The 26,713-nt window shown below is 33.8% G+C and overlaps 1 protein-coding gene and 1 long non-coding RNA gene across 5 annotated transcripts; one reads left to right on the top strand and one right to left on the bottom strand.

Moving 5' to 3' along the window:
* On the top strand, window positions 1–26,637 carry Kkv (hyaluronan synthase-like protein kkv). 4 transcript variants are annotated; one of them, XM_083054409.1, is made up of 20 exons: window positions 1–531; window positions 10,025–10,138; window positions 10,878–11,128; window positions 11,209–11,502; window positions 12,147–12,356; window positions 12,519–12,860; window positions 13,096–13,487; window positions 13,574–13,841; window positions 13,949–14,211; window positions 14,401–14,611; window positions 14,766–15,013; window positions 15,578–15,770; window positions 16,172–16,326; window positions 17,307–17,612; window positions 17,774–18,021; window positions 18,187–18,487; window positions 19,584–19,760; window positions 22,399–22,560; window positions 22,962–23,190; window positions 24,081–26,637. In XM_083054409.1, exons 2-20 carry the CDS (start codon window positions 10,026–10,028, stop codon window positions 24,428–24,430), a joined length of 4,713 nt encoding a protein of 1,570 aa, XP_082910535.1. In that variant the 5' UTR covers window positions 1–531; window position 10,025; the 3' UTR covers window positions 24,431–26,637. The 4 variants fall into 4 exon arrangements, with proteins under 4 accessions (XP_082910535.1, XP_082910536.1, XP_082910534.1 ...); XM_083054410.1 differs by lacking the exon at window positions 19,584–19,760 and adding an exon at window positions 20,367–20,543; XM_083054408.1 differs by lacking the exons at window positions 17,307–17,612; window positions 19,584–19,760 and adding exons at window positions 16,697–17,002; window positions 20,367–20,543 and having other exon boundaries at window positions 3–531.
* LOC145945252 (uncharacterized) lies at window positions 2,507–3,677 on the bottom strand. Its single transcript, XR_014426808.1, has 2 exons — window positions 3,444–3,677; window positions 2,507–2,827 (listed from the first exon to the last, which is right to left on the bottom strand). It is a non-coding gene; the product is annotated as an uncharacterized LOC145945252 (long non-coding RNA).
* Window positions 26,638–26,713: the final 76 nt, after the last annotated feature.

The following is a 26,713-nucleotide window of genomic DNA, read 5'->3' on the forward strand; positions in this document are numbered from 1 at the left end:
TTTCAAGAAAACGGAAAAGGACGCGACGAAATAATCTAGATTACGTTCCCTTCTCATCCCGCGTTGAAGTCTCTCACTTTTGCTTCGCCTCGCTTTCTGTCTACCTACTCTCTCGTGAAAGTACACGGCCGATCAGGAGGGGAGAGGAGAAGTATCTACTCCTCGGAGGAGAACTACCTACCTTGGTGGACGATGCCACGGCAGTCTGACGTTCACCTCGACTCCGCTTTCACCTGACCGATCTTGCGCGATCTCCTCGTCTGCGACAGTTTTCTCGCCGTCGTCGAGAGTATCCTCGATTTTTTCGCGTTCCTTTATCTGTGCGACCGAGAAAAACGGATATACACACACACACATATGTGAGAGAGAAGAAACAGCGTGCGCGAAAGTAGGGAACAGTTTTCTTCCGAACGTTTCCGAGAAAGCTGGTCCAGGAAGCGATCCTTCGGCATCTCCGTCGAGCGTCATCATCCGTCATCGACTATGAGGATACCCAGGATAAGGATCTAGCAGAGACCGAATCGTCCGCAAGTGAGTGACATTATTTATGAACTTTTCTCTATCTTTCTCTCCTTAATCGCAATTAACGCTAATGTTTAGATACGAGACTTTCTGTTTACTAAGCATACTGAGTTATCTAAACTGAATCGTTGACGTTTAATAAACCTAGTAATACAGTCAAGTTTTTAAATTATTATATTATAAACATTAATAAATATATTTAATAAATATAATTAATATATATGTATATAAATATAATGAAATATTTATTATTATCTAATGCACTAATTTTTATTTTACCGAACGTGAAATTTTAATAAGAAATGATCTTGTGCTCTTTAAACTTTTCGATATCTGAAATTCGCGAATAATTATATGAAATAAAAAAAGTGATTCTACGATCTTCAAAAGTAGTCGGTAAAAATACTTGTGGTTTAACTAAAATTCTTTAGCTTATAGCTACTTAATGGCTATTTTTAATAGCGGTTATAAAAGTTTCCTTAAAGATACCTATAACACTTTCCAAACGTAAGTTACTAGTTAATTAATAATTCTGATATTAATCCGAGAGAGAGAGAGAGTTCTAAGAAGATAAAAGCGCAATCATGTTTATTAACTATCCATTTATTATATATCATAATTATAACATTTAGCGGACAAATTAAAAAATCCTTTTAAGCCTAAAATAATTAATTGTCAATTATTCGAAATTTATTCGAAAGTCTCGATGAAGAAAGAGACGATCGCGATTTAACACTTTGAATGCGCTTCACGCCACGATTACTGGGTGGTTTTACTGGGTTAACTTCCTACTTATTAATCGCCGCGAGCAGAAATGAAAGTAGTTTTGTTGCGTGCCCCATTTGCGCTGTTACGCGAAAACTATGCGCGCCATAAGTTTCCGCAGACTAGACTTTGAATTCTAGGATTTCAAAATCTTTCGTGCCACGAATAAAAAATCTAACAATCAAGAATGCAATTCGAATGTGTTAATTAATTTGTCACACGTCAGTAAAAAATTTGAAGTTTTATACAATCTCGTGTTGAAGCTACAAATCTAACGATGACCGAATGACAAGAATTAAAAATTAGAAGAGAATTATTATTATTATATTATTCATTATTTTATATATTGTTATCCTATTTTTCTATTGTTATATAAAATATATAAATATCTATTATTATATAAAATATATATATATATGTATATATATATATATATATATATATATATATAATATGTATATTATAATTATTTATAAATTATAATCACAAGTTTAAAATATAATATAAAATAAATATGCATATATTGTAAAACACAAAATATTGAAAATATACGTATATTCTATGCGCAGATTCTATATGTCTATTTAAAGATATATAGATTTTTTATAATATTTATTATAATTTATTATAATAAATCTGATATTTTAAAACAAAATTATATCATCAAAAAATTTGGAATTTACTTATGCGGAATACGTAGTCGAATTACAGTACATTTAACTTGCATTTCTATAAGTTGATTCTTTTTTTCGGAATAAGAATAATTAAAATAATATATAATAATTAATAATTCAGGACAGATGAGACCTTCCACTAAACTTGTAAAACTTGTAAAGAGATTACACGTGTCTTACTAATTTTACTCAAAAGAAAACATCTGCGATTGTTCGTGCAAATTGTTGGACATTTGATTGTCCGATGACAGAAGACGAATTTTAACAATTGTCTGTTCTATTTGTCAGTGATGTTAATTTTTATTATTGATAGACTCTAAAAATTTTGTATCGATAATCGCATACATATTACACACACATTACGTCGATTACGTTTCAGTATAAAACAACTTACACTTAAGTTAGAACTTGTATGCAATATAAATGAGAATAATTTGTTCTAAATCTAATTTTCTAAATTATAATTCGTATGATAAAAAATATGATAAATTCAATTTTGCGATTGCTGGATAATAAGGGATTAGCATATAAACCATAAATCAAACTTGTACTTGCATAAGATAGATATTTATTCACACAAGATATGTATATCTTGATATACGATAATATAAAGTAATATAATTATATATTACACACATTTTACATAATCCCGACACCAAAAATATTTTTCCATGCAATTTTTCACATTATAATATATAATTAATACCATAGAATACTTGTAATAATTAAGAATTCTGCTGAATATATTGTTAATAATTACTTAATAATTTTTCGTGTCATAATTTATTTTAAGTGTATTGTAGTCCCATGTAACGTTAACGTTCGAGTAGGTCTAAGACTGATAACAGACCGTCAAGTAAGGCCCTCTGAAATATAAAGAAAGTAAATAAAGTTTAGTTTTACATAAATACGTAACTTTAATTAATAATTATTATATTATCAACATATATATATATATATATATATATATATCGCAATCGCAATATAAATCTTAATACATGTTGATATATATGTATACATATATATATATATATATATATATATATATATATATTTACAATGTACATATAGATTTTATTTTTGATACACAACAAAATAATTTTTTTACATAGAATTCTTATTTACAAATAAATAAAATTAAAAAATTTATTAATAAATAAATTTATTACTTAATTTATTTTATGATATTCCTATCATATTCCATTTCATGTATCATTTCATGTTACTTTCTCACAATATAATTATCTCATACCTATATAAATAATTTTGATAAAAACACAAAAGAGGAAATATGTAATACGATTTGTTTTCATTTGATATCACGAACATACATACAAGCACAGTTACTTGTAATATCAAATTATCAATTATTAATAATTAAAATGTACAAATATAAGAATTTTAAAAAATATAAAAAATCTAATTTTGTATATACAATATATATATGTATATATAATATATATATAAATAAAAATTTTATACCTTAGATCGTGATAACGTATCAGGCTCCGCTGATGGTTCGGCCATGACGTCAAAGATCGAGACAATCGCAAAAATGGCAACCAACAAAAATAGATATATTTGAATATTCATCGTTGCAAGAATTATGAAGGACTAATCCAACAATTTTTTAATTCTGATAGTACATCTTCGTAGTGACTCAATTTATACAGCAAAAAATCGTGATCTGGATACCATAAACATTATCTAATCTAAAAAATTCTAACATTTAGGTATTAAAATTATTGAATTTTATTTCAGCGTTACTTTTTTAAAACTCTTTTAAAACTACTTTAAAAAGATAAAATAGAACTTATCGCTTATATAAAACTGCTCAAAAGAAATAAACACGGTGCTTTTAATGTTCTTTATAGATATTACATTTATTTTATGTATAATCACATACAAGAGATCGTGCAAAAAATATATTTTTTTTTGTGTGATATGAAAAATAGAATAAATTTTACACAAAACATATATTATATTCTTAAATTGTAGATAAAAAATTGTTTCTCAGGAGAAAAACATAATAAAGTTGTAATAAAAAATTTATATTATGACGAGCGCAAGAAGGAAATAATATATATAATATAAATATATATATGTATATATAAAATTATATACATATATATATATTATATATAATATATATTATATATTTTATATATAGATATTATAATATTATATATATATTATTATATTTATATTAATTATTATAATTATTAATATACAAAATGTCCTTTTAATTTAATCTAATTCAAAGTCGATTCTTCTTCAGCGAAAATGTCAAGATATTAATAGTTTCTGAGTTACAAGTGACAAAAGAAAAAGCTTTTCGCAAACTATATTTTCAGATGCAATTTACTTTAATAGAATGTAAATTTTAAGGCGTACACGATGGAAAAAAATTAAAAATTGCAAAAAATGATGATCTCCTTCGGCATCTTCGCTAAAGAAAATTCGAATTGGCCAGAGAATCTGATATTAAAAAGACATCCGGTTCTGAAACATTCTAATGTACATATATATAAAAGTTTTCTGAGATTTTCGAAGATCTCGCGAAATGGAATGAGAGAAAGGAGATGCTGAAAGAACAAACGCATAGATTAAAAAATAATAATAGACCGAATAAGTATTCGTGGGCGAATCAGCGTAACGAGAACGCTAGTAAGGATAGCCTCAAAGGCGCGTGTCGAAACGATCTCGCGGAACTTCATTGATCGTCTTGGAAGATGAGTAAGGGGGCGGCGTGCGAAACGCCGTGACGAGAGATGAGAGAGTCACGTTGTTGCGAGAGAGGAGGCGATAATTGCATATTTATGGCACGGCGTGACCTTGCGCCCGTTACTTTCGCTATCGCCGATTATCCCGTGAGGATCCCATCCATCTTAGCGATGGGATTAAGTATCTTACAAGCAGGTACGAATTTGTTGTACGATTGGTTCCGAACTCTTCATGAGTGCTTCGAGAAAGCAGTATTTTCAAGCACATTCAAACCTGGATCAAGTATGTTTGAATCTTCTTTGAGTACTTATGAGTACTTATGAGAAGTTTTTGGCAATTAGATTAAGTATCTTACAAGTAAGTACTTGTAAAATTTAAATCATAGTTTGAAACTCTTTTTGAATGTTTCGAGAGAACAGTATTTTCAAGTATATACAAATTTGGATCAAGTATGTTTGAACTTTATATGAGTACTTATGAGTACTTATGAGAAATTTTTGGCAATTAGATTAAGTATATTACAAGTAAGTACGAATTTAATTCATAGTTCCGAATTCGTTTTGAATGTTTCGAGAGAATAGTATTTTTAAGTATGTTTGAACCTTTTATGAGTACTTATAAGAAATTGTTAGCGATGGGATTAAGTATCAAGGGAGTTTGAAGTTGATTACAAGGATATGTATGATTACTTCGAAAAAAAAACAGTACTTTCAAGTATACTCGAATCTGGACAAGCAAGATAGGTTCAAACTCTTTAATATGAGTATTTCAAAAGAACAATACTTTCAAGTACATTCGAACCTGGATAAAATATGTACGAGTCTTTTATGAGTACTTATGAGAAATTTTTGGCGATGGGATTAAGTATCTTATAAATAGGTTCGAATATATTTGTAGAGTTTCATACTTTCTATAATTATTTTTAAAAAAACCAAATTTTTAAGTGAAGTCAAACCTAGACAAAAGATTTTGGGAATATTATTTTTTATAAATATTATTTGAATTCTCTAGAAATAGTGAAATTTAATTATTTGATTCGACTCGGGTTTTCAAGTATACATTGAACTAAATAGATATATATGGAATATTAAGTACATGTGTGAATCTCATACCTATAATCCATCTCCCGCGTCTACGTGCGTTAGATCGATCTCGACGATATGAAGTTGATGACGCAACAGAGAGATTAGAGCAGCTAGGAAGCGTGTGTCTCTTGTCCGGATATTTTTTTCTTTTCTTTCTCACGTAGAGTCATCATTTATCTAACGGATGACGCACAGACTTATCTCTCTTGTAATCCGTTGCAATTGTCGGTGTAATTGTCCGTGGAAGTCGGTCATTTTATTTCGATATGATCGACATTATCGATATCATCGACGCAAAGAGAAACAATAAAAATTCCCTCGATTTTTTTCTCACCGCATATCGAACGATAATGCATTATCACGATGCGGGTTCTTTGTTTTAATGTTATTGCCAGTTATCAAGAGAATCGCTTGTTTGAATTAATCAAGAAATCTTCTCATAAAAAAACTTTCATTCGATTATTTTTTATTTTTATTTATTTTTATTTATTTTTGCTTATTTATTATTTTTATTTATTAATTTATATTAATTTTTTATTAATTAAATAATTAATAATTTAATATTAATAGTTTAATAATTTCAAAATGCGTCTACGAACGTAAATAAATGATTCAATATATGTACATGCTATGATTGTCACAGCTTGTATTATTATTTAGAAAATATAGCGCGACCGCTGTCTCTTGGTGAAAATTCCATTAGAAAGTTTCGTCGCGTTTATCTTTGAAAATAGCGAGGTATAAGATTTATATTCGCAACGACGCAACAATTGCTTAACGTCAGAGAGATTAATAACTTCTCTCTCTTTTAGTGGAAAAATTCAATTTTCATAAATAATGAGACTATTCTTATTTAAAATTTTTAATTTATTATACGAGCAATAAATATATTTAGTGAAAAGGATAATTTCAAAAACTTTTTGCAAGATTAAGTCTTTTTTGGAATTGCTCAATGCATCCTTAAATTAAATGTAATTTCAAGTTAAGATTAAAAATAAAACTTCAATTAAATTGATTAAATTAATTAAACTAGCTGACAAGTTACAATTGCCATATATATAATTTATATTGTACATATTTTATATATATATATATATATATATATACACACATATATATAATATATTGTTAATGATATAGCTATATAAATTATATATTTACATAAATTAATTAATAATATATAAATTAAAGTGTATAATTATATATGTATATTGTATAAGAGAGAGAGAAAAAAAGATTGAATAAATATAATCTAATCTAAAATAATATATAGACAGATAACTCGATAAAGTGCCATCGAACCATAGACTTATACAGTATAAGTCTATGCATCGAACGATAAGAATTTTAAGTACATTAGAGATAAAAGCGTAAAACGCGGAAGAGCTCGGCAATTTAATTCCGGTGCGCGAATCTTCGCCATTTTTTTCTCTTCTTTTACGATGCATCCTGTATATATACGTAATCGCTAGAAATCGTGGGTACCACTGTAGAACTCTCTTTCCCCTCTCGCACAGCGATGAAATAAGTAGCCGAGAGACCAAACCAACACACACTTCTCCTGGGAACGGCGGGAAAAATGGTTGATTCACGATCGAGAGCTATCGAGGACGATGAACTGGATCCGGCTGCCGATCCGCAATCTCGTGTTTTTCCCTCCTTTTTTTTGGTCCCTCACCTCTCTCCTCGTCTCGTTAAGATCCATTCTCGAAATATATCCGCCGCGAGTGGCAAGGTCGTTCCTTTCCACGTGACCTCGCGTTCCTCCGAGAACTCTGGCTCCTTTTCTGCATGTGTGACTCACAAACACATACACAAGAAATTCTTGGGCGATTCCGCGCCAGGATTTCTCTCTACATCCTGCGCTTTATCGATATAATAGATAAGACGCGAATGAGTTGAATTCTGCTGAATCAACCTTTACTGCTCTCGATAAATGAGAATTTTTCGTCAAATACATCTTTTATTATCCACGATAAATCAATTTTTGCTAAATGAAGTTTCAGCGTTCGCGACAAATTGATTACTTTATCATCTTTGTACGAATCGATTTTCTATTAACGAAATCTTTTATTATACATTTAAAGACAGCAACATATTTGCTAAATAAATATTCCTGACAAAAACTAATCTTTAATTAAAAAAATGTTTACTAAATAAAATCTTTAATTAGTCATATTTTTCTATAAAAACAATTCTTGCCTATTCTTCTCAATAAATTAATTTTTCACTCCTGTAAATTTGTTTTGATTTTTGATATAAATAAATACCTAACTTAATCTAACGTAGATAATCTAAACATTTAAATTTTCTATTAGCTGATTTTTTTTTGATACTGGGAACAAATCTTTCACTGTTCCTTTTGATGAATAAATATGAAAGCGCGATTGTTGTACAATAATTCTTACGATTAACCGATTATTAGAAACGCCTTAACTGTCTCCGATCAACCGCATTTCCTTTCGCAATGCGAGTAGTTCGTTGCACCCGCGAACGCGTTTCAGAAACTTATTATTCCGAATTGGTGGCTAACGGTACTTCCTCACAGTTTCGATGCGTCAAGAATTCTAAAAAGAGAAAAGAAAATCGGTCGAGAACTCAAGCTGCGATTAAAAGAGTGATTTCAATGACGTTTAGATATATGGAAAAGTATTTCGATTGCGAATATTATCTTTATGTATGAATCATATGCTAATTAAAGCAAGTATTTCTACATCTTTTTCTTTTCAGTTTATATTATAAGTTCTCTTTGTAATTTTATAGAAATGTCAAATTAAAAATAAATATTAATATAAGTTTTTTTTTTCTAAAAGTAAGGACAATTTTTTAAATTAATTAATAAATAATTATTTATTTAAGCAACTTTATAGAGCAAATTAATCGAGATATTAGATTTTAGAAATAATATAAAATAGTGATATACTTAAAAAAAAAACAATTGAAAGAGATTCGTCAATTTAATCGAATTAAAATAACTACTCTCTCGCTTTTGCAAATACTTTCTTTATGCATCCATCGTCTCCTTATCGAAGGGCGTGAACAGTCCACCAAAAAGAAGTGTGGACAAAGAAAAGAGAGAAAGAGAAAGACGAGAAAGGAGAAGGTCAAGAAGGGTTCGCGGCTAAGAACGGCGCCGAGACGGTGATTTTTAAGTTTGATGACTCTTGAAGGAGGGATTTGCAGGAAGGGGAGGGAGGGGGGAAGCAAAGTTGAGGGATATCTCGAATACGAATACTCGACGAGGGCGGCAACCGCCGCCGGAGTCGCGGTTATTGCAGTGGACGTCCTTGCTACGTTATCTGCCACGTCGTACGTTTCGTTTCCCTTTCACTTTCAGTCTCTCGGAGGAGTCCAGGAACCAGAAACCCCGGATCTTTCTCGCGGCCGGCGCGAACAAAGATACGTACCTCCCCCCCTTCTCTCCCCCATCGTGTGCCAGATGCTGAGGAGAGATAAATTGGGCGAACGCCCAATGCGATAAACTCGAAACGTTGAATTGAAACGAAAGATTTTGCGCATTCGAATTAATTGACGTTAATTAGATTGAACGATCAACTTATTGTTAGATTGTGTAACATATATACGAGAGAGAAGGGGGGGAAGGGGGATATAATTAGACAATAAAGTGAAATGAAACAAAGGTGAAGGGTAAAGAAGATAATTGACAGATACAAGATGGAGGTGCGATAGAAATAAAAGTTTGACAAGAAGCCTGCTTTGAATTACTTAGAAATCTTTTGACCTAAATTTTATTACGAGTCTAATCTTGCGTTTCTTCGTAGATCATTATAAATCTAATCTCGCAATCGTGGGATTTAGATAGACAATTGTAAAAGAGAGGCATTATTCTTCGGAAGAGTACAGAGAGAGTGAAAAGCTTATTTTAACTTTAAAATAAAGAAAAAAATAGAAGATTTAATTTATTAATTTTATATATTTAATTTTTATATTTTTTAACAAACGCTCTTTTTTAAACTTTGTATATATTTTATATATTTTATATATATATAGATGTAATTTTAATTCTAAAATAATTTATATAATTTCTTCATAATTCTTATGATTTAAATATATTTAAACCATTTTGAAAACGGATTTAGATATTCTGCGGTGAGCTTTGGATCTTTAGAGCTCATGAAACTTTGTATCTTTTGCATCTCCCTGAAAATCTCATTGTCAGCTGATAGAGAATTGCGTTTTGTTCGTTTAAACACTGCAAATAAGATTGCGAATGAAAATCATAATAATTTGCAGAATGGCGAAGAGTCAACATCAGAATGGCATAATACCGGGCGGTGGCGCGATGTCCGGACCGGATGATTTTTCGGATGGTGAAAGCACTCCTCTGACTCAGGACTACGTCGGAAGGTAAATGGCGATTTCATCATTATTAATGCGATTTCTTCTCAATTTTATCTCGAAATGATCCGAAAGAGATTCGTAGAAATGCAAAAGATTTAATAAAACTAAACTCTAAAGTAAATTAAAAATGAAACAGGTCAGAAATATTGAAGAAAATAAAAATTAAGAGAAATATATTATATATATTTGGAAAAAAAGATCAACAGAAAATTACATTAATTACAATGATTTATTATTGAGATAACTATTTATTAAACTATTACTTACTATTGTTCACTAATACTTACTATCGCCTACTATTGTTGACTATTACTCATTATTGCTGACTGTACTATTGCTGAATAGTACTTACTATTATTTATTATTGTTTACTTATTATTACCTATTATTGCTGAATATTATTTACTATCGCTAATTATTACTCACTATTGCTTATTATTATTTACTATTACTATTATTTACTCTTACTTATATTATTTACTACTGCTCGCTATTATTTATTTACTATTGCTTACTATTATTTATTATTGCTACTATTACTATTACTTTCTATTACTTACTATTGCTCGCACTATTAATTATTGTATGAAGACTATTTTAATTAAAATTGAGAAAAGATAGAATTACTTTTCATTGTAGATTGCAAAGAAAATAAAATAGTACGGAATTAGAAAGATAGAAAATTCTTTGATATTGATTTCAAATTAATTTGTCGGCTGATCGAAATAATATTTCTATTGACCAGCCAACGCATGATCGTCGAGACGAAAGGATGGGACGTATTCCGAAATCCACCGCTGAAAACCGACTCCATCTCGGGCTCCATGGCGAACCAGAAGTGCCTGGAGAGAATGGTGCAAATGATCAAGGTCCTTGTCTATCTACTGGTTTTCGTCATCGTACTGGGAAGCGGCGTAGTCGCCAAGGGCACGATCCTCTTCATGACGTCGCAGCTCCAACGGGACAGAAAAATATTTTACTGCAACAGACAATTAGGTGAAGTATTAATTTTTACTTTTATTATTTTTATTAATTTTTAATAATAATTTTTTTGCGATTTCTTTCTTTATGCGCAGACCGAGAGAATCAGTATACCGTGACGTTGCCCGAGGTTGAGAGAATCGCCTGGATCTGGTGCATAATAATCGCGCAGTCAATACCGGAGTTTGGCGCGCTAATGCGCAGCATCCGCATGTGCATCTTCAAGTCGTACAAGAAACCGCAGTTGTCGCACTTTCTCCTGGTCTTCCTCATGGAGACGTTTCACGTGCTGGGCTGTTCCTTAATGTTCTTGGCGGTACTTCCGGAACTGGACGTCGTTAAGGGAGCGATGCTGACCAACTGTGTGTGCTTCATTCCCGGATTGCTGGGTAATTTTATTCGAATTTAACTTTAATTTATATTATTCGATTTTGAAATGTAAGAAATTTTACTTTTTTTTAAGTTTGTAAAAATTGATTCTGTAGATCTAAAATAAAATTAAAAAAAAACAAATATCTGAAAGAAAATCTAATAAAAAAAATAATTTAAAGAAGAGATAAAATTAAAATTAGAAAAAACAAAATTAAGAAAAACAAAAAATAATAAAAGTATTTAATAAAATTAAATATAGCAAATAGTACAATTATATTTAATTTTACTAATTAATTTAATTAATTTGTTTTTTTTTCAATTCTATTTGCTTCTCTTAATTTTAATTTATTCTTTTCTTTTTTAAAATTTTATTTTAGCTCTACAGAATTAATTTACAAACTTAAAAAAAAAAAGTAAAATTTCTTAGATTATATACATGTATAAAATTTGTCGATATAATATATACTCTATTTTATTAAGTAGTGTAATGTGCGGAACGATTGCATGTTTCACATTAAAGGAAATAAGAATCCGCTTGCTTTCGATCGCGAGCATTCGACTTTCACGTTCCATCTTTCCACAGTTCCGTGTTATCGGACAAATAATCATGTGAGAATAGCGAAACACCACGCTGCAACATGTACATTATTAATTATTACAGGCCTACTTTCTCGTAACAAAAGCAAAGATGAGTCCAAGCGATGCGTGCTCGTTCTCGTCGATATCGCCGCCCTGGCCGCCCAGGCGACCAGCTTCGTCCTTTGGCCGCTGCTGGAGAACTCGAAACACTCCCTGTGGCTGATTCCGGTCGCGCTTTTTCTCGTCTCCTGTGGCTGGTGGGAAAATTACGTCTCCACGCAGAGTCGGATCGGTAAGGTTCTTTCGAAGGTGGACGAAACTTTTTTGTTAAATCAACAAAACCACAAGAAAACATTTAACAAAAGTTCTTTTCTATTGATTATATAAATGTTAATTCCTCGAATATTAGAACCTCTCTTGAATTATACTTCAGTTTTCCACTTTCTTCTCACAGGACTGATCAGAAGTCTCGGCAGAGTGAAGAAGGAGATGCGACTGACGCGTTACTTCACTTACATGCTGGTGTCCATCTGGAAGATCGTGGCGTTCTTCATCAGTTCGATATTGATATTATATTTGAAAGGGGAGAACGTCGGCCATCTCTTCACCATGTTGAGTAGCGCTTTCAGCGAACACAAAATCACGGTCACGTCCATCAAGACGGTAGGCGGAAGTCTACCCGATCTCTCGGAAATCGTAACCGGCGACATGACCGAGGTCGTCAATTCTGACTTCAGCACGCCCATCTACGTTCTTCTCCTGCAGATCGCCGGCTCTTACTTTGCCTACATTTTCGGTAAGAGACCTAGGTAGCAAGCGTACGTCATTTTGATGTTAATGACGTTAGTTTGCCATTTGGGGATTAAAACTAACTTTGGATCCTTTCTAAATGTCACAATTATATTTTTAACATTAATAAAAATTATAATTGGAACACAATAAATATATATTTTTTTAGAGAAATCAGATAAATTATAATTAACATATTCTAAATAATTTTTTTTTAATAATAATTTTAATTTGACCTTCAGGCAAATTCGCGTGCAAGATCCTGATTCAGGGCTTCAGCTACGCGTTTCCGGTGAATCTCACGATACCGGTGTCGATCTCGCTGCTGATCGCCGCCTGCGGTCTTCGCAACAGCGATCCATGTTTCTTCCACGGCACCATTCCGGATTACCTGTTTTACGAATCGCCACCGCCGAACTTCCTCAACGACTTTGTGTCGAAGCAGTATGCCTGGGTGTGGCTGCTCTGGCTGCTGTCGCAGACCTGGATCACCTTGCACATCTGGACACCCAAGTGCGAGCGTCTAGCAGCCACGGAGAAGCTATTCGTGGTGCCGATGTACAACTCTCTGCTGATCGACCAGTCGATGGGATTGAACAGGAGAAGGGACGATCAACCGGAAGTCAAAGTCGAAGTAAGTATCCTTAAGCAGAAGATCTCAGTTTCTTTATTTCCTATTTTTTATTGGCTTATAGATTCATTAATGAATTGATTCAATAGGATCTGGCGGAGATAGAGAAGGAAAAGGGCGACGGTGACTACGAGACGATCTATGAACAGACGGACGGCTCGACGACACCTCCATCAGCGGTGAAAAGTAGCGATCACGTGACCAGGATCTACGCTTGCGCTACCATGTGGCACGAGAACAAGGAGGAAATGATGGAGTTCCTGAAGAGTATCCTACGCCTAGATGAGGACCAGTGCGCGCGACGCGTCGCCCAAAAGTACCTCAAGGTCGTCGATCCCGATTACTACGAATTCGAAAGTTAGTTGGCGAACAGTAATTCATCATCATTGATCGAACGAATCGTACTAGCGGTATTTGTCGGTTTATTTGTCTCGCTTTACAAACAAAAATATCTGTTTTTTTAGCTCACATATTCTTCGACGATGCGTTCGAGCTGTCAGATCACGATGAAAACGAATCGCAGGTGAACAGGTTCGTGAAACTCCTGGTTGGTACTTTGGACGAGGCCGCGTCGGACGTGCATAAAACGAGGATGCACGTGAGAGCACCCAAGAAGTATCCGACTCCGTATGGCGGACGACTGGTTTGGACTCTTCCCGGAAAGACGAAGATGATCGCCCATCTGAAGGACAAGAGCAAAATCCGACACAGGAAACGATGGAGCCAGGTGACTCCTCCATTCTTTTAGGATGAAACTAGGATTCAGAAATTTAGAATTGTTAACAAACCTTTGTTAACAAACCTCTATTATTCTTGTTAAGAATTAAAATTGTATCCTTCTTGATTCCTTGACTTTGTACCTTCTGAATTCTCTAATTTCTCAGGTTCTTGATTTCTTACTTATTTCCGAATTTAGGTGATGTACATGTATTATCTGCTCGGACATCGGCTAATGGAATTACCGATCAGCGTCGATCGCAAGGAGATCATCGCCGAGAATACGTATCTGCTGACGCTCGATGGCGACATCGACTTCCAACCGGCGGCGGTGAAGCTTCTCGTGGACCTGATGAAGAAGAATAAGAACTTGGGCGCCGCATGCGGCCGAATTCATCCAGTCGGCTCTGGTGATTTAAACGACCATCATAGCAAAGTCTAGAGAGAATTTTTATTATTATAATATTATCATTTATTAAACATAATTAACTGAATATATAAGAAATTTTTTTATTATATTTATTTAATTTCCAATTATTACAATATTTTTTATAAAATTTGCAGGACCAATGGTGTGGTACCAGATGTTCGAGTACGCGATTGGTCACTGGCTGCAAAAGGCCACCGAGCACATGATCGGCTGCGTGCTCTGCAGTCCCGGATGTTTCTCGCTGTTCCGTGGCAAGGCACTGATGGACGACAACGTGATGAAGAAATATACGACCAAATCCGACGAGGCGAGACACTACGTGCAATACGATCAGGGCGAGGACCGTTGGTTGTGCACGTTGCTGTTGCAACGAGGATATAGAGTAAGATGCAACCTCGTTATTGCAAACTATTTTTTTTTGTAGTTTTAGTGTAATAGATACTCTTATTAGAAATATCAATTTTATTTTATTAATATATACAAGGTGTCCTATTTTAAATAATGCATTTTAATATCTCTTCTTTAACTCGTCGTAGACAAAAATGCTTTAGACAAAAGTTGCATGGTTTGGAAGGGGTCATGATGAAAATATAGATTTTACCTTGAATGACTTTTTCAAGGTCAGGTCAAGGTCACTTGAACTTTTTTAAATGAAACCCCCTATTTTTCATGTCATATTCTTGTAGCTAACTTCAAGACCTTTTCATAACACTATAATAAAATATTTTTTTATTAAGAACTTTCCGAATTATAAGACTCGAAAGTTAACAGGTGAAGGTTAAGTCAATTCACTATCTTAAAGCAATTAGGTTTAAAACAAAGAAAGGATGATAATCTTGGTTGATTTCGACATACTATCTTCAAATTCACTTTGAATTTCTTAAATATTTCTTACTCTAATTCTACTTTTAGAGCTACTCAGAATCAATTATATTGACATGTTTAGGTGGAATACTCGGCTGCGAGCGATGCTTACACTCACGCACCGGAAGGATTCAACGAGTTCTACAACCAACGACGTCGCTGGGTACCTTCCACGATCGCGAACATCATGGATCTGCTGATGGATGCGAAACGCACGATCAAGATCAACGACAACATCTCGCTACCTTACATCTCCTATCAGATCCTGCTGATGGGTAAGTGCTCGTTGATTCAATTTAGAAAGAAAATTCAATAAAATTAAAATACGTATATTTGTTTAAACCATTGAACATTAAGACATTTTGGAACATTTTCACTTGGTGTTATATAATATGTAGAATATTGTAGCCCTTTGCCGAGCAGAGAAAAAGTATCGGGGTTCTACCGAAACTTGACTCTAGAATCTCCCTTTCATTAGTCACTTTGTTACTTTGTGATTCATTCATCGTCTCATATCACCCTATTGTTTTTGCTCGTTTACGTGTTCTTTATAATATTATAATATAACTTTAAACTCTCAAAGAAAAAACATATTTAATTAAATATTAATAATAATAATAATTAATAATAATTAAATTAAGTATGATGCTTAAAACGATTTGACTATAAAAAACAGGTGGTACGATTCTGGGACCCGGCACAATCTTTCTCATGTTGGTGGGTGCCTTCGTGGCGGCCTTCAAGATCGACAATTGGACCAGCTTCTATTACAACATTATTCCCATCTTGCTCTTCATGATCGTCTGTTTCACGTGTAAATCGAACGTACAGGTATACATTTTTCGATTTTTCACGCCTCTGTGTGTCCGCTTTTCGTCGCGCATCGTGTTTGTCTCTTTTGCTCGCATTTCAGCAACCAGAATTCTTAATTAATGTACAATATATCGTAATACATTAATTTCTCACAGAGTGCAGAAATCGGACTTGGATTTCTCTTAAAAAGCTAAAACATATAATTTCTCTCGCATAATTTTTAGAAAGAGAACATCACATCTGGAAATTGATTGTTTTACATTCACAATTTACGGAAAAATTTCCACTTACGATCTTTTCGAGTCAAGACAGTCAAATGAAAGTTTGGTGGAATGTCTCATGAGGAATATCTTCAAGATGGGAGGAATTAAGTGTGAGTGATTTTCAGCTCTTGTGCGCCCAGATCCTGTCGACGGCGTATGCGATGATCATGATGGCGGTGATCGTAGGTACGGCTCTGCAGCTTGGCGAGGACGGTATAGGCTCACCCTCTGCGATCTTCCTCATATCACTGTCGAGCTCGTTCTTCATAGCGGCCTGTCTGCATCCGCAAGAATTCTGGTGCATCGTACCCGGCATCATATACCTACTGTCCATCCCGTCCATGTATTTGCTCCTCATACTGTACTCCATCATCAATCTTAACGTTGTATCGTGGGGTACCAGAGAGGTGCAAACCAAAAAGACCAAAAAGGTTCGTCCACAGGTCGATTTTTTTTCCTTCATCCTAATTAATCAAGAGTACATGAAGGAATATATTTTCTTTGGTGAGAAGGGCTTTGGGGCTTTAGCAAGAGGAAATATTTGTGCTGGACTTTAACTTCTATACATGAACTAGAAGAGATTACACCCTGGAATATAATAATCACAAAGGCTCCTTCATCATTAAATAATCTTACAACCATTCGCTTCGGCTTTATGAGTCGCTTATCTTAAAACGGAAAACGATTAACACACACGTACACATACACACCAAGGATTGATGGGGATAACGGCAGGTGATGGTGGCCGCTGTGATCAGCACCGTGTACGCGATCATGATGATGGCGGTGATTGTCGCGTGCGCGATAAATATCGTGAAGGAGAGCGTGATGTCGCCGAACGCCTGGTTCCTGTTCCTCATCGTGGGCGAGTTCGCGATCGCGGGTCTCCTACACCCGTACGAGGTCGGTTGTCTGCTGCACGGTCTGATCTATTACCTGGCGGTGCCGTCGACGCACATCCTACTAATCATATACTCGCTATGCAATCTCAACAACATCACGTGGGGCACGCGGGAGATTAAGACGAAGGAGACACGCGTGGTAATTAATCGTTCACTTTACTAACCGACTAATCTGCACTAATCAGGATACTTACACTTGTACTTTAAACTCGCATTAATTATTTATCTAACACGAGAAAATCATGGAGCAAAGATTGTGTCTCTCCATTCGAATCTGTCATTGCCATTCCTGCGATTCAGGAGCTCGAGCAAGAGAAGCGAGAGGCGGAAGAAGCGAAGCGCAAGGCCAAGCAGAAGTCCCTGCTTGGCTTCCTGCAGAATGGCGCGGGTACCAACGACGACGATCAGGGCTCCATCGAGATATCCCTGGCCGGTTTGTTCAAGTGTCTGCTCTGCACTCATGGTAAACCATCTGCCGAGAAGCAGCAGCTCGTGGCGATCGCGGAATCCCTCGAGCAGCTCGGCAAGAGGCTCGAGACTATCGAGAGGTGAGGAATCAAAGTAATCTTTGTTAAAAACAATCCTCGTAGATTTTAGAGCGAGTTTACGCTTTATTTGAGGCATAATAAACCTGGTGAATCTCTTATCTGAATTATTTCAAATTTGATTTAAACTTTTTTTGACGCTTTTAAAAAATTACGATCCTCTTGTAGAGCGGTGGATCCTCACTCTGGAAGGAGAAGGGCCTCGTCCGTGGGTTCGCGGACCGCGGACCATCTGGGCGCCATCGGCGAGGACCCGGCCGAGAATGACGAAGCCAGCGACACGGAAACGGTGACGAGTTTGAATACCGAGGGTAATCGCGACGGCAACTTCCTCACGAGACCGTATTGGTTGAACGACGACGGCCTGAAGAAGGGCGAAGTGGACGTGCTGTCGCTGCAGGAGGAGCATTTCTGGAAGGATCTGCTAGAAAAGTATCTCTATCCTATCGACGACGACAAGGCGGAGAAGGTAAAACGACGAGCAAACTACTCAGCCTGGTTTGAATGTTCCTTTAATCGGAGGAACTTGTATCTGTTTAAAAGTTTTTTGTGAATTTTCTTTGATTCACTATATCCAAATATGACGATAATCACGTCTCAAAGCAGTTTCTTAAATATTTTTGTTAATATAATCTCTCTTAAGAACTTTTATAAAAAATATTTTAGTAATTGCTAAAGAATCTTTATTCTGCTTAAAAATTAAATAAATTGTGAAAGAAATTTAATTTTTTTCTATAAAATTCGAAAATTCTGATTTCTAGTTTTCTTTTTAACTTTGCCAATTCACATATTTTTTATAAATCAAAACAAATATTTATAATTTTATCTGTTGTGTGAATAATATAATTTTTAAATGTTAAACAAATATGGAGATTCTTTAGTTTTTTAAATTTTTATATAAAATGGATAAATTGAAAGAATTTTGAAAGAAATTTATTTTACGAGATTTAGAATGTTTAATTTTTGAATTTTGTCAATTTCCTCCAGTCCGCATCTTTCTTTGCATAACAGAAAAAAATTTATTTTGCACTTACATTTTCAAAAACTTTTATGTAGAGATGTAATTAATATCTTAATATGAATTAATTTTCATCTTTTGTTAGAATAAATTTTCGGGATCGAAACGAACTTCCTTGCTATACAATACGTCTTTGTCATTGCAAGTCGATCCAGGGTGAAGAAACAAAATTTATCTTTCTGAAATATTTATTTTTAGACCATTTCATTCTCTCATTGGATGATCACGCAATTGTTGAGCATTCAAAAAATTTCAATAATTTATAGATCCTTCATCTCTCGAATCGCACAGAGAGTGCGATCACCTATCAATTAAATGAAGTCAAATTAGAAATCAAAGAAAATTCTTGAATTTAGAAAATTGAAAGAAAAAATTAATGATTAACAAAAGAATAATTTAATTTAGAAATTGGGAAAGATCGTCTTTTGTAAAATAAGATGCGCTTTCTATCTCTTTTCTCTCTTTATACAGAGGATACATTTATTTGTTAATTGTATATTCTCACATACGTGTGTAATACTTGAATTAATATACGCCATGCTGTCAGGCAAGAATCGCCAAAGATCTAAAGGACCTACGCGACCAGAGTGTCTTTGCATTCTTTATGATGAACGCCCTCTTCGTCCTGATCGTCTTTCTGCTGCAATTGAACAAAGACTTGTTGCACATCAAGTGGCCATTTGGCATCAAGACGAACGTCACGTATGACGCTAGCACCATGGAGGTAAAGCCAGCTCCGTCGTCGCCTCGCTTTTCTCGATCATGAATACAGATCGTTGACGATCTATTAAGAGAACTTATAGATTTAAATCTAGATTTTTAAAGTGCTTTTCAGCAACAAAACACAGTCGTACATTAGGTGACACAGTGTTATATAGTGTCGACTTGTAGCTGGAACTCTGCTTTTTTTTATTTTACCACCAGAATGCAGAGCAGTCACTTTACATAACTTCTTCAATTTTAAGATTTTTTAAAAAGTTTATCTCCTACCACTCCATAGAAGAGAAAAATGCAAAAATGTAAAAATATTGAAATGACACAAAACGATGACACAGTTGAACACAGCATTTTAACTGTCAACTTGTGTCATAATTGGAAAGTACTTAGGATTAGGTTAGATTAGGTGCATTGTGTATTACACAGTATCTCCTGTGTACGTTGCTGGGAAGCATCTTTAAAGACACAAGGATTTGCAGACAAATCGAGCGGATCGTTAACGACGAGATCGACGGATATCGATGGATCGATCGACGGAGCTTTTTTTTTACTATTCTAATGCCGTACCGTCTCTTTCTTTTTCTCTGTTTCCTCTGCGCCATTTGCAACATAGGCCCGCATCGCCGGCGATTTGATCGAGCTACGCAACAAGAGCGTGTTCGCCTTTCTAATGTTCAATGCGTTGTTCGTTCTGATCGTATTCTTACTACAGCTGAACAAGGATCAGCTGCACGTTGTCTGGCCGCTCGGCGTCAAGACCAACATCACCTACATCGAGGAGACCTCGGAGGTATCCGATCGTCAAGCATCAAGGCGGGGGAAAAGGCGATGGTGTCCATGGTGTCCCGTTAAAATCGCCCTCGATGCCCTCAGATTCTCGCAAAATTCAATTTTTTAAAATTATTATTTCATAACTCTTGCCAATAAAATTTATCGAAATCATTAATTAATGAAAACTGATTAAAAAACGGAAATTGTTCACGAAGTTATAATGTCGAAGCAAATTGAATGTCAGATATTGAATATCTGAAATTATAATTCCAAAATTTTTAATTTTCTCATGATTCTAATAGTTAGTTTTTTTATTTTATAATTTATTAGCTATTTTTAAGGTATTTTTCACAAAATCCATTTATCCAATTATCTGACAATGAGTATCCTACGCATCGAGGGCAATTATTATACCTACGATGATGTTGCACCTGCTCGATTCAACATGTGTATATATTTTTGTGTGTAATTAACACGACTGGCTCGCGTTCGACAGCACGTACGAAAGATTAATTAATATTCCGGTCTCCGGTTAATATTCTCACACAGGTACCTCACCCCCACCCGGGTCGAATGGAATGGAATGACAGGAAAGATGATTTCTCTGTGACTAGGAATATAACTAGAAATTAGTAGCCTGAACACACAATAACATACTTCTGTTTACCTTCTCTCACTAAATTTATCGAGATTCACAAAAATATATATTAAATCCCGTTAATTTACACTCATTAACAAAAAAATTTAAGCACCCAAAAGTCAAACTGAAATAGTCAAAAATGAAATTATTTGCATATCTACCTGTAACTTAATTCTACACCAAATGTTGTTATTAGATGTGTTTTTCTGGGTGCTTACATTTTTTTTTATCAATGAGTTTAATTACATGACTCAATTAAATCAAGATAATCCAGAGATAGAGGCGGATGTCGATCTTTTTCAGGATTTAGTAATAATAATTCTTGGATAAAAATTTAATACTTCTAAATTATTTAATACTTGAAAAATTAATAGCATTAATATTATAAAAACTAACTATTATTAAAAGTGTTACTGTGTTATCAAAATTAGTATTTTTACATTAAGAGATTAAAGTGTCGTAATATATTAAAATTATACTTTTGACAAAAATTATTGCTATTAGAAAATTAACAAGTAATACTGAACAAAATTATAGATCCGTCTCTGTAAAAGTCTTGTAATCGCAGACTCTCAAATTCGCAAGAATCTACAGATCTATAGATTTTTGGATCTGCGTCTCTCTTCTCTCTTTCGTTGTCTCTAACTCTGACATATGCACCATATCGCCAATTGTGGACGAGCACCACTAATGTATAATATAACGTAATGGATGCTTTCAGTGTTCAACTCCCGAGCTCGTCTTATGTCGTTCATAAGCGTATATATATATGTATATATGTATATGTGTATATGGATGTGTTAATCTTAACACGCACGAAAGATGCACCGACGATTGTGGAATTTTAATTGCTAACAGAAAACTTATTTGTGTACTCGATTGTGTGAAGAAACGATTCCCGATGACGATCGATCAGTCTTATCATTGCAAAAAAAAATCGAAATTAAATTTCTATAACTTGTGAAAAAAAATGATTCCAAGCGGTTTCTCTTTGAGGGTAAAATTTGTGAAAATAATTCAATGTTTAATTTAATAATTCAATAATCCAGAAAAAATTTAATAATTTAAATTAATTATAAATTTTATTTAACAGTCTCAATAATCTTCTTCTTCAAAATTAAATGAACGAATAGATGGAGCCGATTTCGATCGCCATCGGGCGTTTTTTCCCCCAACAAGCACGTCTTTTTTTTCGCGCACATGTTACACATTTTACACACGAGCGATTTTGCAGGTACACATCACGAAGGAATATCTACAACTCGAGCCGATCGGTCTCGTCTTCGTGTTCTTCTTCGCGTTGATATTGGTCATACAATTCACCGCGATGTTGTTCCATCGATTCGGCACACTGGCCCACATTTTGGCCAGCACTAGCCTAGATTGTTGCAAGAAGGTATGCACAATTTATTTTATATAAAATTATGCATGTCTCGCTTTTTATAATAAATCGTCATCCTTTCATATTTCAAGTAAAAATAAAAGTTGGGAGTTAACATTTTTTTTAAAAGGAATCAAGTAACTTTGCCTCTACAGAAGAAGTATATTAAAGCTAATTTTTAATTGATTATGAATTTACACATTTTACATTTTGAATTAATCTTTCAAACACTTGTATAACTCTCTCTCTCTCTCTCTCTCTCTCTCTCTCTCTCTCTCTCTCTCTCTCTCTCTCTCTCTTTTGGAATATATTTTTAATTTCTCATAATTGTTATTCATACATTTGTGTTTCTAATATTTTTAATGCAACAACTTATCGAGTCACTTTACACAAACGCTCTCTTATAATTTTCGCAGACGAAAGATCTTTCCGAGGAAGCCTTGCTGTCAAAACACGCGGTCGAGATAGTAAGAGATCTACAGAGACTGGACGGAATGGAGGGCGATTATGAGGAAGGTAGCGGCAGCGGACCTGGTAGACGAAAGACGATTAGAAACCTGGAGAAGAGTCGCAGGAAGACGCAGGCGATCAACACGCTCGACGTAGCCTTCAGGCAGCGATTCTTCAGCATGAACGAGGGTGCAGGTTTGAATCATCTTTTTCCCCCTTCTTTAATCCCTTAACACACAGGCGCGAGTTCTGGGGCAAGTAGTGGCAGAATTGTGCAAGTCTGAGTTAGGCAAGATTGTAATTTTCGGGATTCCTTAATTTGATAGATCATTTTCATATAATTTTTTATCACACACACAGAAGAAGAATGCAAATGTACTACAAGCCATAGCTTTCGAGATATCGATTTTTAAAAGTCACAATACTAAATATTTTATTTATGAAAAAATACACTAAACTTTGATTAACACGTTGGGAATTAACCCTTAATGATGGTTAAGACCCAAATTTGGATGTTAACCATCATTAAAGGTTAATCCTCAACCTACATTTATTATTGAACATTAAGCGACTTATATCAAATCTTAATGATCAATGTACACCTAAATTTAAATGTTTATACTCAACTTTGATGAACACTTAAGTGTTAACACCTAAATTTGAGTGTTACAATGTTATTGAGCGTTGACCATTAAGATTTGATGTAAGTTGTGGATTTAATCCTCAATGATAAGTGTAGATTGGGAATTAACTCTTAATGATAGATAGATTTGGGTGTTACTTTCATTTGAGAGGTCTTATTTTCAGAGTTACTATTATTTTTAAAATTAACGATCAATTTTAATCTTCAATTAGCGAAATTACACTCAATTTTGAGAATGTGTGGTTTTTCTTTTTTTTTTTTTTACGATTAAAAATCCAAAGTATTATTCTCTCCCCTGAATCAACTTGGACAGCACATGTTTTATGTTGCATTCTGTTGCAAAAAAAAACCGTTAAGGAAATAAACTACAATCAAAGCAAAATAAGCAACAACTTTCAATCAAAAAATTAACGCTGATTAAAATTGAATAAAAATTTGCCAGGTTTGCCGAGGAACATGTCGACGCGACGCACCACCGAGGCGTTCAAGGCCTTCGAGGGCAGGCGCAACAGCATAATGGCGATGCGCCGGAAGTCGCAGATGCAGACCTTGGGCGCGAACAACATCTACGGCGTGACCGGAAATCCGCTCGGGATCCAGGGCCGACCGTCCCGCAGCAGCCAGATATCCGTCAAGGACGTGTTCGAGGGACACGGGACGACGTCGGCATCCGGGCATGTGAACGCCGGCTACGAGGGCTACGAGGGCGACGACAGCCCGGTCAATAGCCTGAGGCTGCAGAATCTCGGCAGCGGTCAGGTGACGTGGCGGGAAGCCAACTCCAACGTTTGATCGTTTCTCACTCGCGAAAGATTGAAAGAGAATCGGGCGAATTATAGCGTTTTCGAACATAGCAGGCAGTGTTTGCTGTTATCTAAATAAAATAATATAGATGATCATCTAGATAAAATTTTGGTGTCATGTTATCTTTATAGATAATAAAAATATGTATTATCTATATCTGGATCTTAGATGAAAAAAAAAGTGTTATCTTTATTAAATTATCTAGAAATTATCTAGATAATTTCTAGATAATGTTCAGATAATTTGGTTTAAAGTTATAGCACATAAAAATATTTAAGTAATTGAACTTAAACAGTAAGTGATAAAAACTTACAAATAAAAATATAAATATATTTTTATATCCCTTTTATAATTTACATTTTTTTTATAACTGTGTTTACATAAAAAAATAATATTATCTGGAAGTTACCTAGGTGAATCGTCACATAATTTTATCTTTTATTTAGATATATTTAAAACAAAATCATCTTCATCTTATCTAACAATCAGATGAATTTACATATTTTCATTTCATCTTTATCTAGCTAATTTTAAAATCATCTAATTGTAAGCACAACACTGTGATAGCAGGTTTGCTCGCTCTGAGAGCGATTAATAACGTCATTGACCAATTACAGCTATTTATTCTTCAGAGAAATGGCTGTGATTGATCAATAACGTCATTAATCGCTCTCAGAGCGAGCAAACCTGCTATGTTCGAAAACGCTATTAGTTTTATTAGTTTGAAAAGAGAAACAAAGAGCGCATTTTCGAATCGCGTAAAAAATTTAGGATTTCAAGCTTTTTATAATTTTTATAATTTTTTTTTGTTTTTATGAGATTATAAGAGTCTAACGAAAATATAGGATACTTTTTAATATCGTGCAAAAGTTTTGTTCAAACTAATAGACGAATAATAAGTTTTTTTTTCAAAATATATTTTTTAATAATATTGAGATAAAAATTGCAAAATGTTTTGAAACAAAAGAATAATTATGACATTCTAAATATGTAATTGTGTGCATAGTGGCCAAGATTCAGCCTCAAAAAATTATCTAAAATAAAAAGTGGCGTTTTTTCCATCTGTACACACATCATTTTCAGTTTTTTTTCCGAAAAAACTCAATTCTTATAAGTTCAGATGAGTAATTGTCCAAAAAATTAATTTTTTTTTATTTTGTCTATGAATTAATAGTGATAAGTATAAATAAAGAAAATGCCAATTTATCGAGATTGAATCTTGCCTGGCCATTATGCAAATGCTATTATTATAATTCTATTTCTCTGTTTCAATATTTTTTACAATATTTATCTTGATTTTATTATTAAAATATATATTTTTTTAACACAAAATAATATTTGTCTATTTGTTTAAACTAATTTCATAGGATGTTGATTATCTCGATATTACATGGATTGGAGACGCTATTCTGTAAATTATCAACGACAATTTTTAAAAATATGAATTAAAAGTGATCAAATCAGCTCTTTAAATTGTAGGCTAATTAAGAGATTCCTAGCATCAAAGGTTACAATATTTTAACACCTACGTGTTCCATTAACTACGTCACAAAATAATTTTAAAACTATATATCTTTACCAAAATCCGCACAAACTTTCTTGCTTATCCGATAAATATTGACAAAAGCCGATCGAGTTTCCTTTTCTGCATATTTTTCGCACGTTTTTCTCCTATTTCTAGCACATCCCGTTCATCGTTTATTGTTCTCGCCGCTTTTTTATGGAGATTTTATCTCTCCTAGACCCTTAAAAAAATATATACATTATTCTGTATCATAACGTTGAATTGCAACAGCACTGTTTTATTTTATTTTTCTTTCTTTAACTGCACATCTATACTTTCTTACCTTTTAATTTTTAATATACTTTTCTCAAGTTTGTTTCATCTTTTGCGCAGAGAGTGTAGCGTGCTGTTAAAGGAAGGAAAAATTTGATTTTCGTATCATTACTGCCAGGTAGTGATCGCGATGATTACGCTTACTTGCTCCTTTTTTTATCGTATAGATGATAAGGCCGATATTTAAAATAAAAATTTGATTGCGTATGACTGTGTAAATGTGTGCGTGTGAATTGCACGTGTGTATTCGAAGATTGCATGCATGTAATAATAATAATAATTATTCTACGAAAAAAATGTTGTGAAAGGTTTTAAATAAACTTTGTCAAATGAGAGAAGAAAAGAGAAGCTGTTCTTTTTTCCTTATTATCTGTCTACTAATATACAATATTATATCAGGTTGATGCAATAGATTATTGTATCAAATTCAGGTA

The sequence above is a fragment of the Prenolepis imparis genome, unplaced genomic scaffold (assembly GCF_030444845.1).
Source record: "Prenolepis imparis isolate NDT839.2.m4 unplaced genomic scaffold, iyPreImpa1.0 SCAF_14, whole genome shotgun sequence".
NCBI classification, from domain to species: domain Eukaryota; kingdom Metazoa; phylum Arthropoda; class Insecta; order Hymenoptera; family Formicidae; genus Prenolepis; species Prenolepis imparis.

Coding starts and splice junctions, on each gene's coding strand:
- Kkv (XM_083054409.1), top strand. CDS start 10,026: ATGGCGAAGAGTCAACATCAGAATGGCATAATACCGGGCGGTGGCGCG. Junction 10,139..10,877: donor ACTCAGGACTACGTCGGAAG/GTAAATGGCGAT, acceptor TCTATTGACCAG/CCAACGCATGATCGTCGAGA. Junction 15,014..15,577: donor TGTTGCAACGAGGATATAGA/GTAAGATGCAAC, acceptor TGACATGTTTAG/GTGGAATACTCGGCTGCGAG.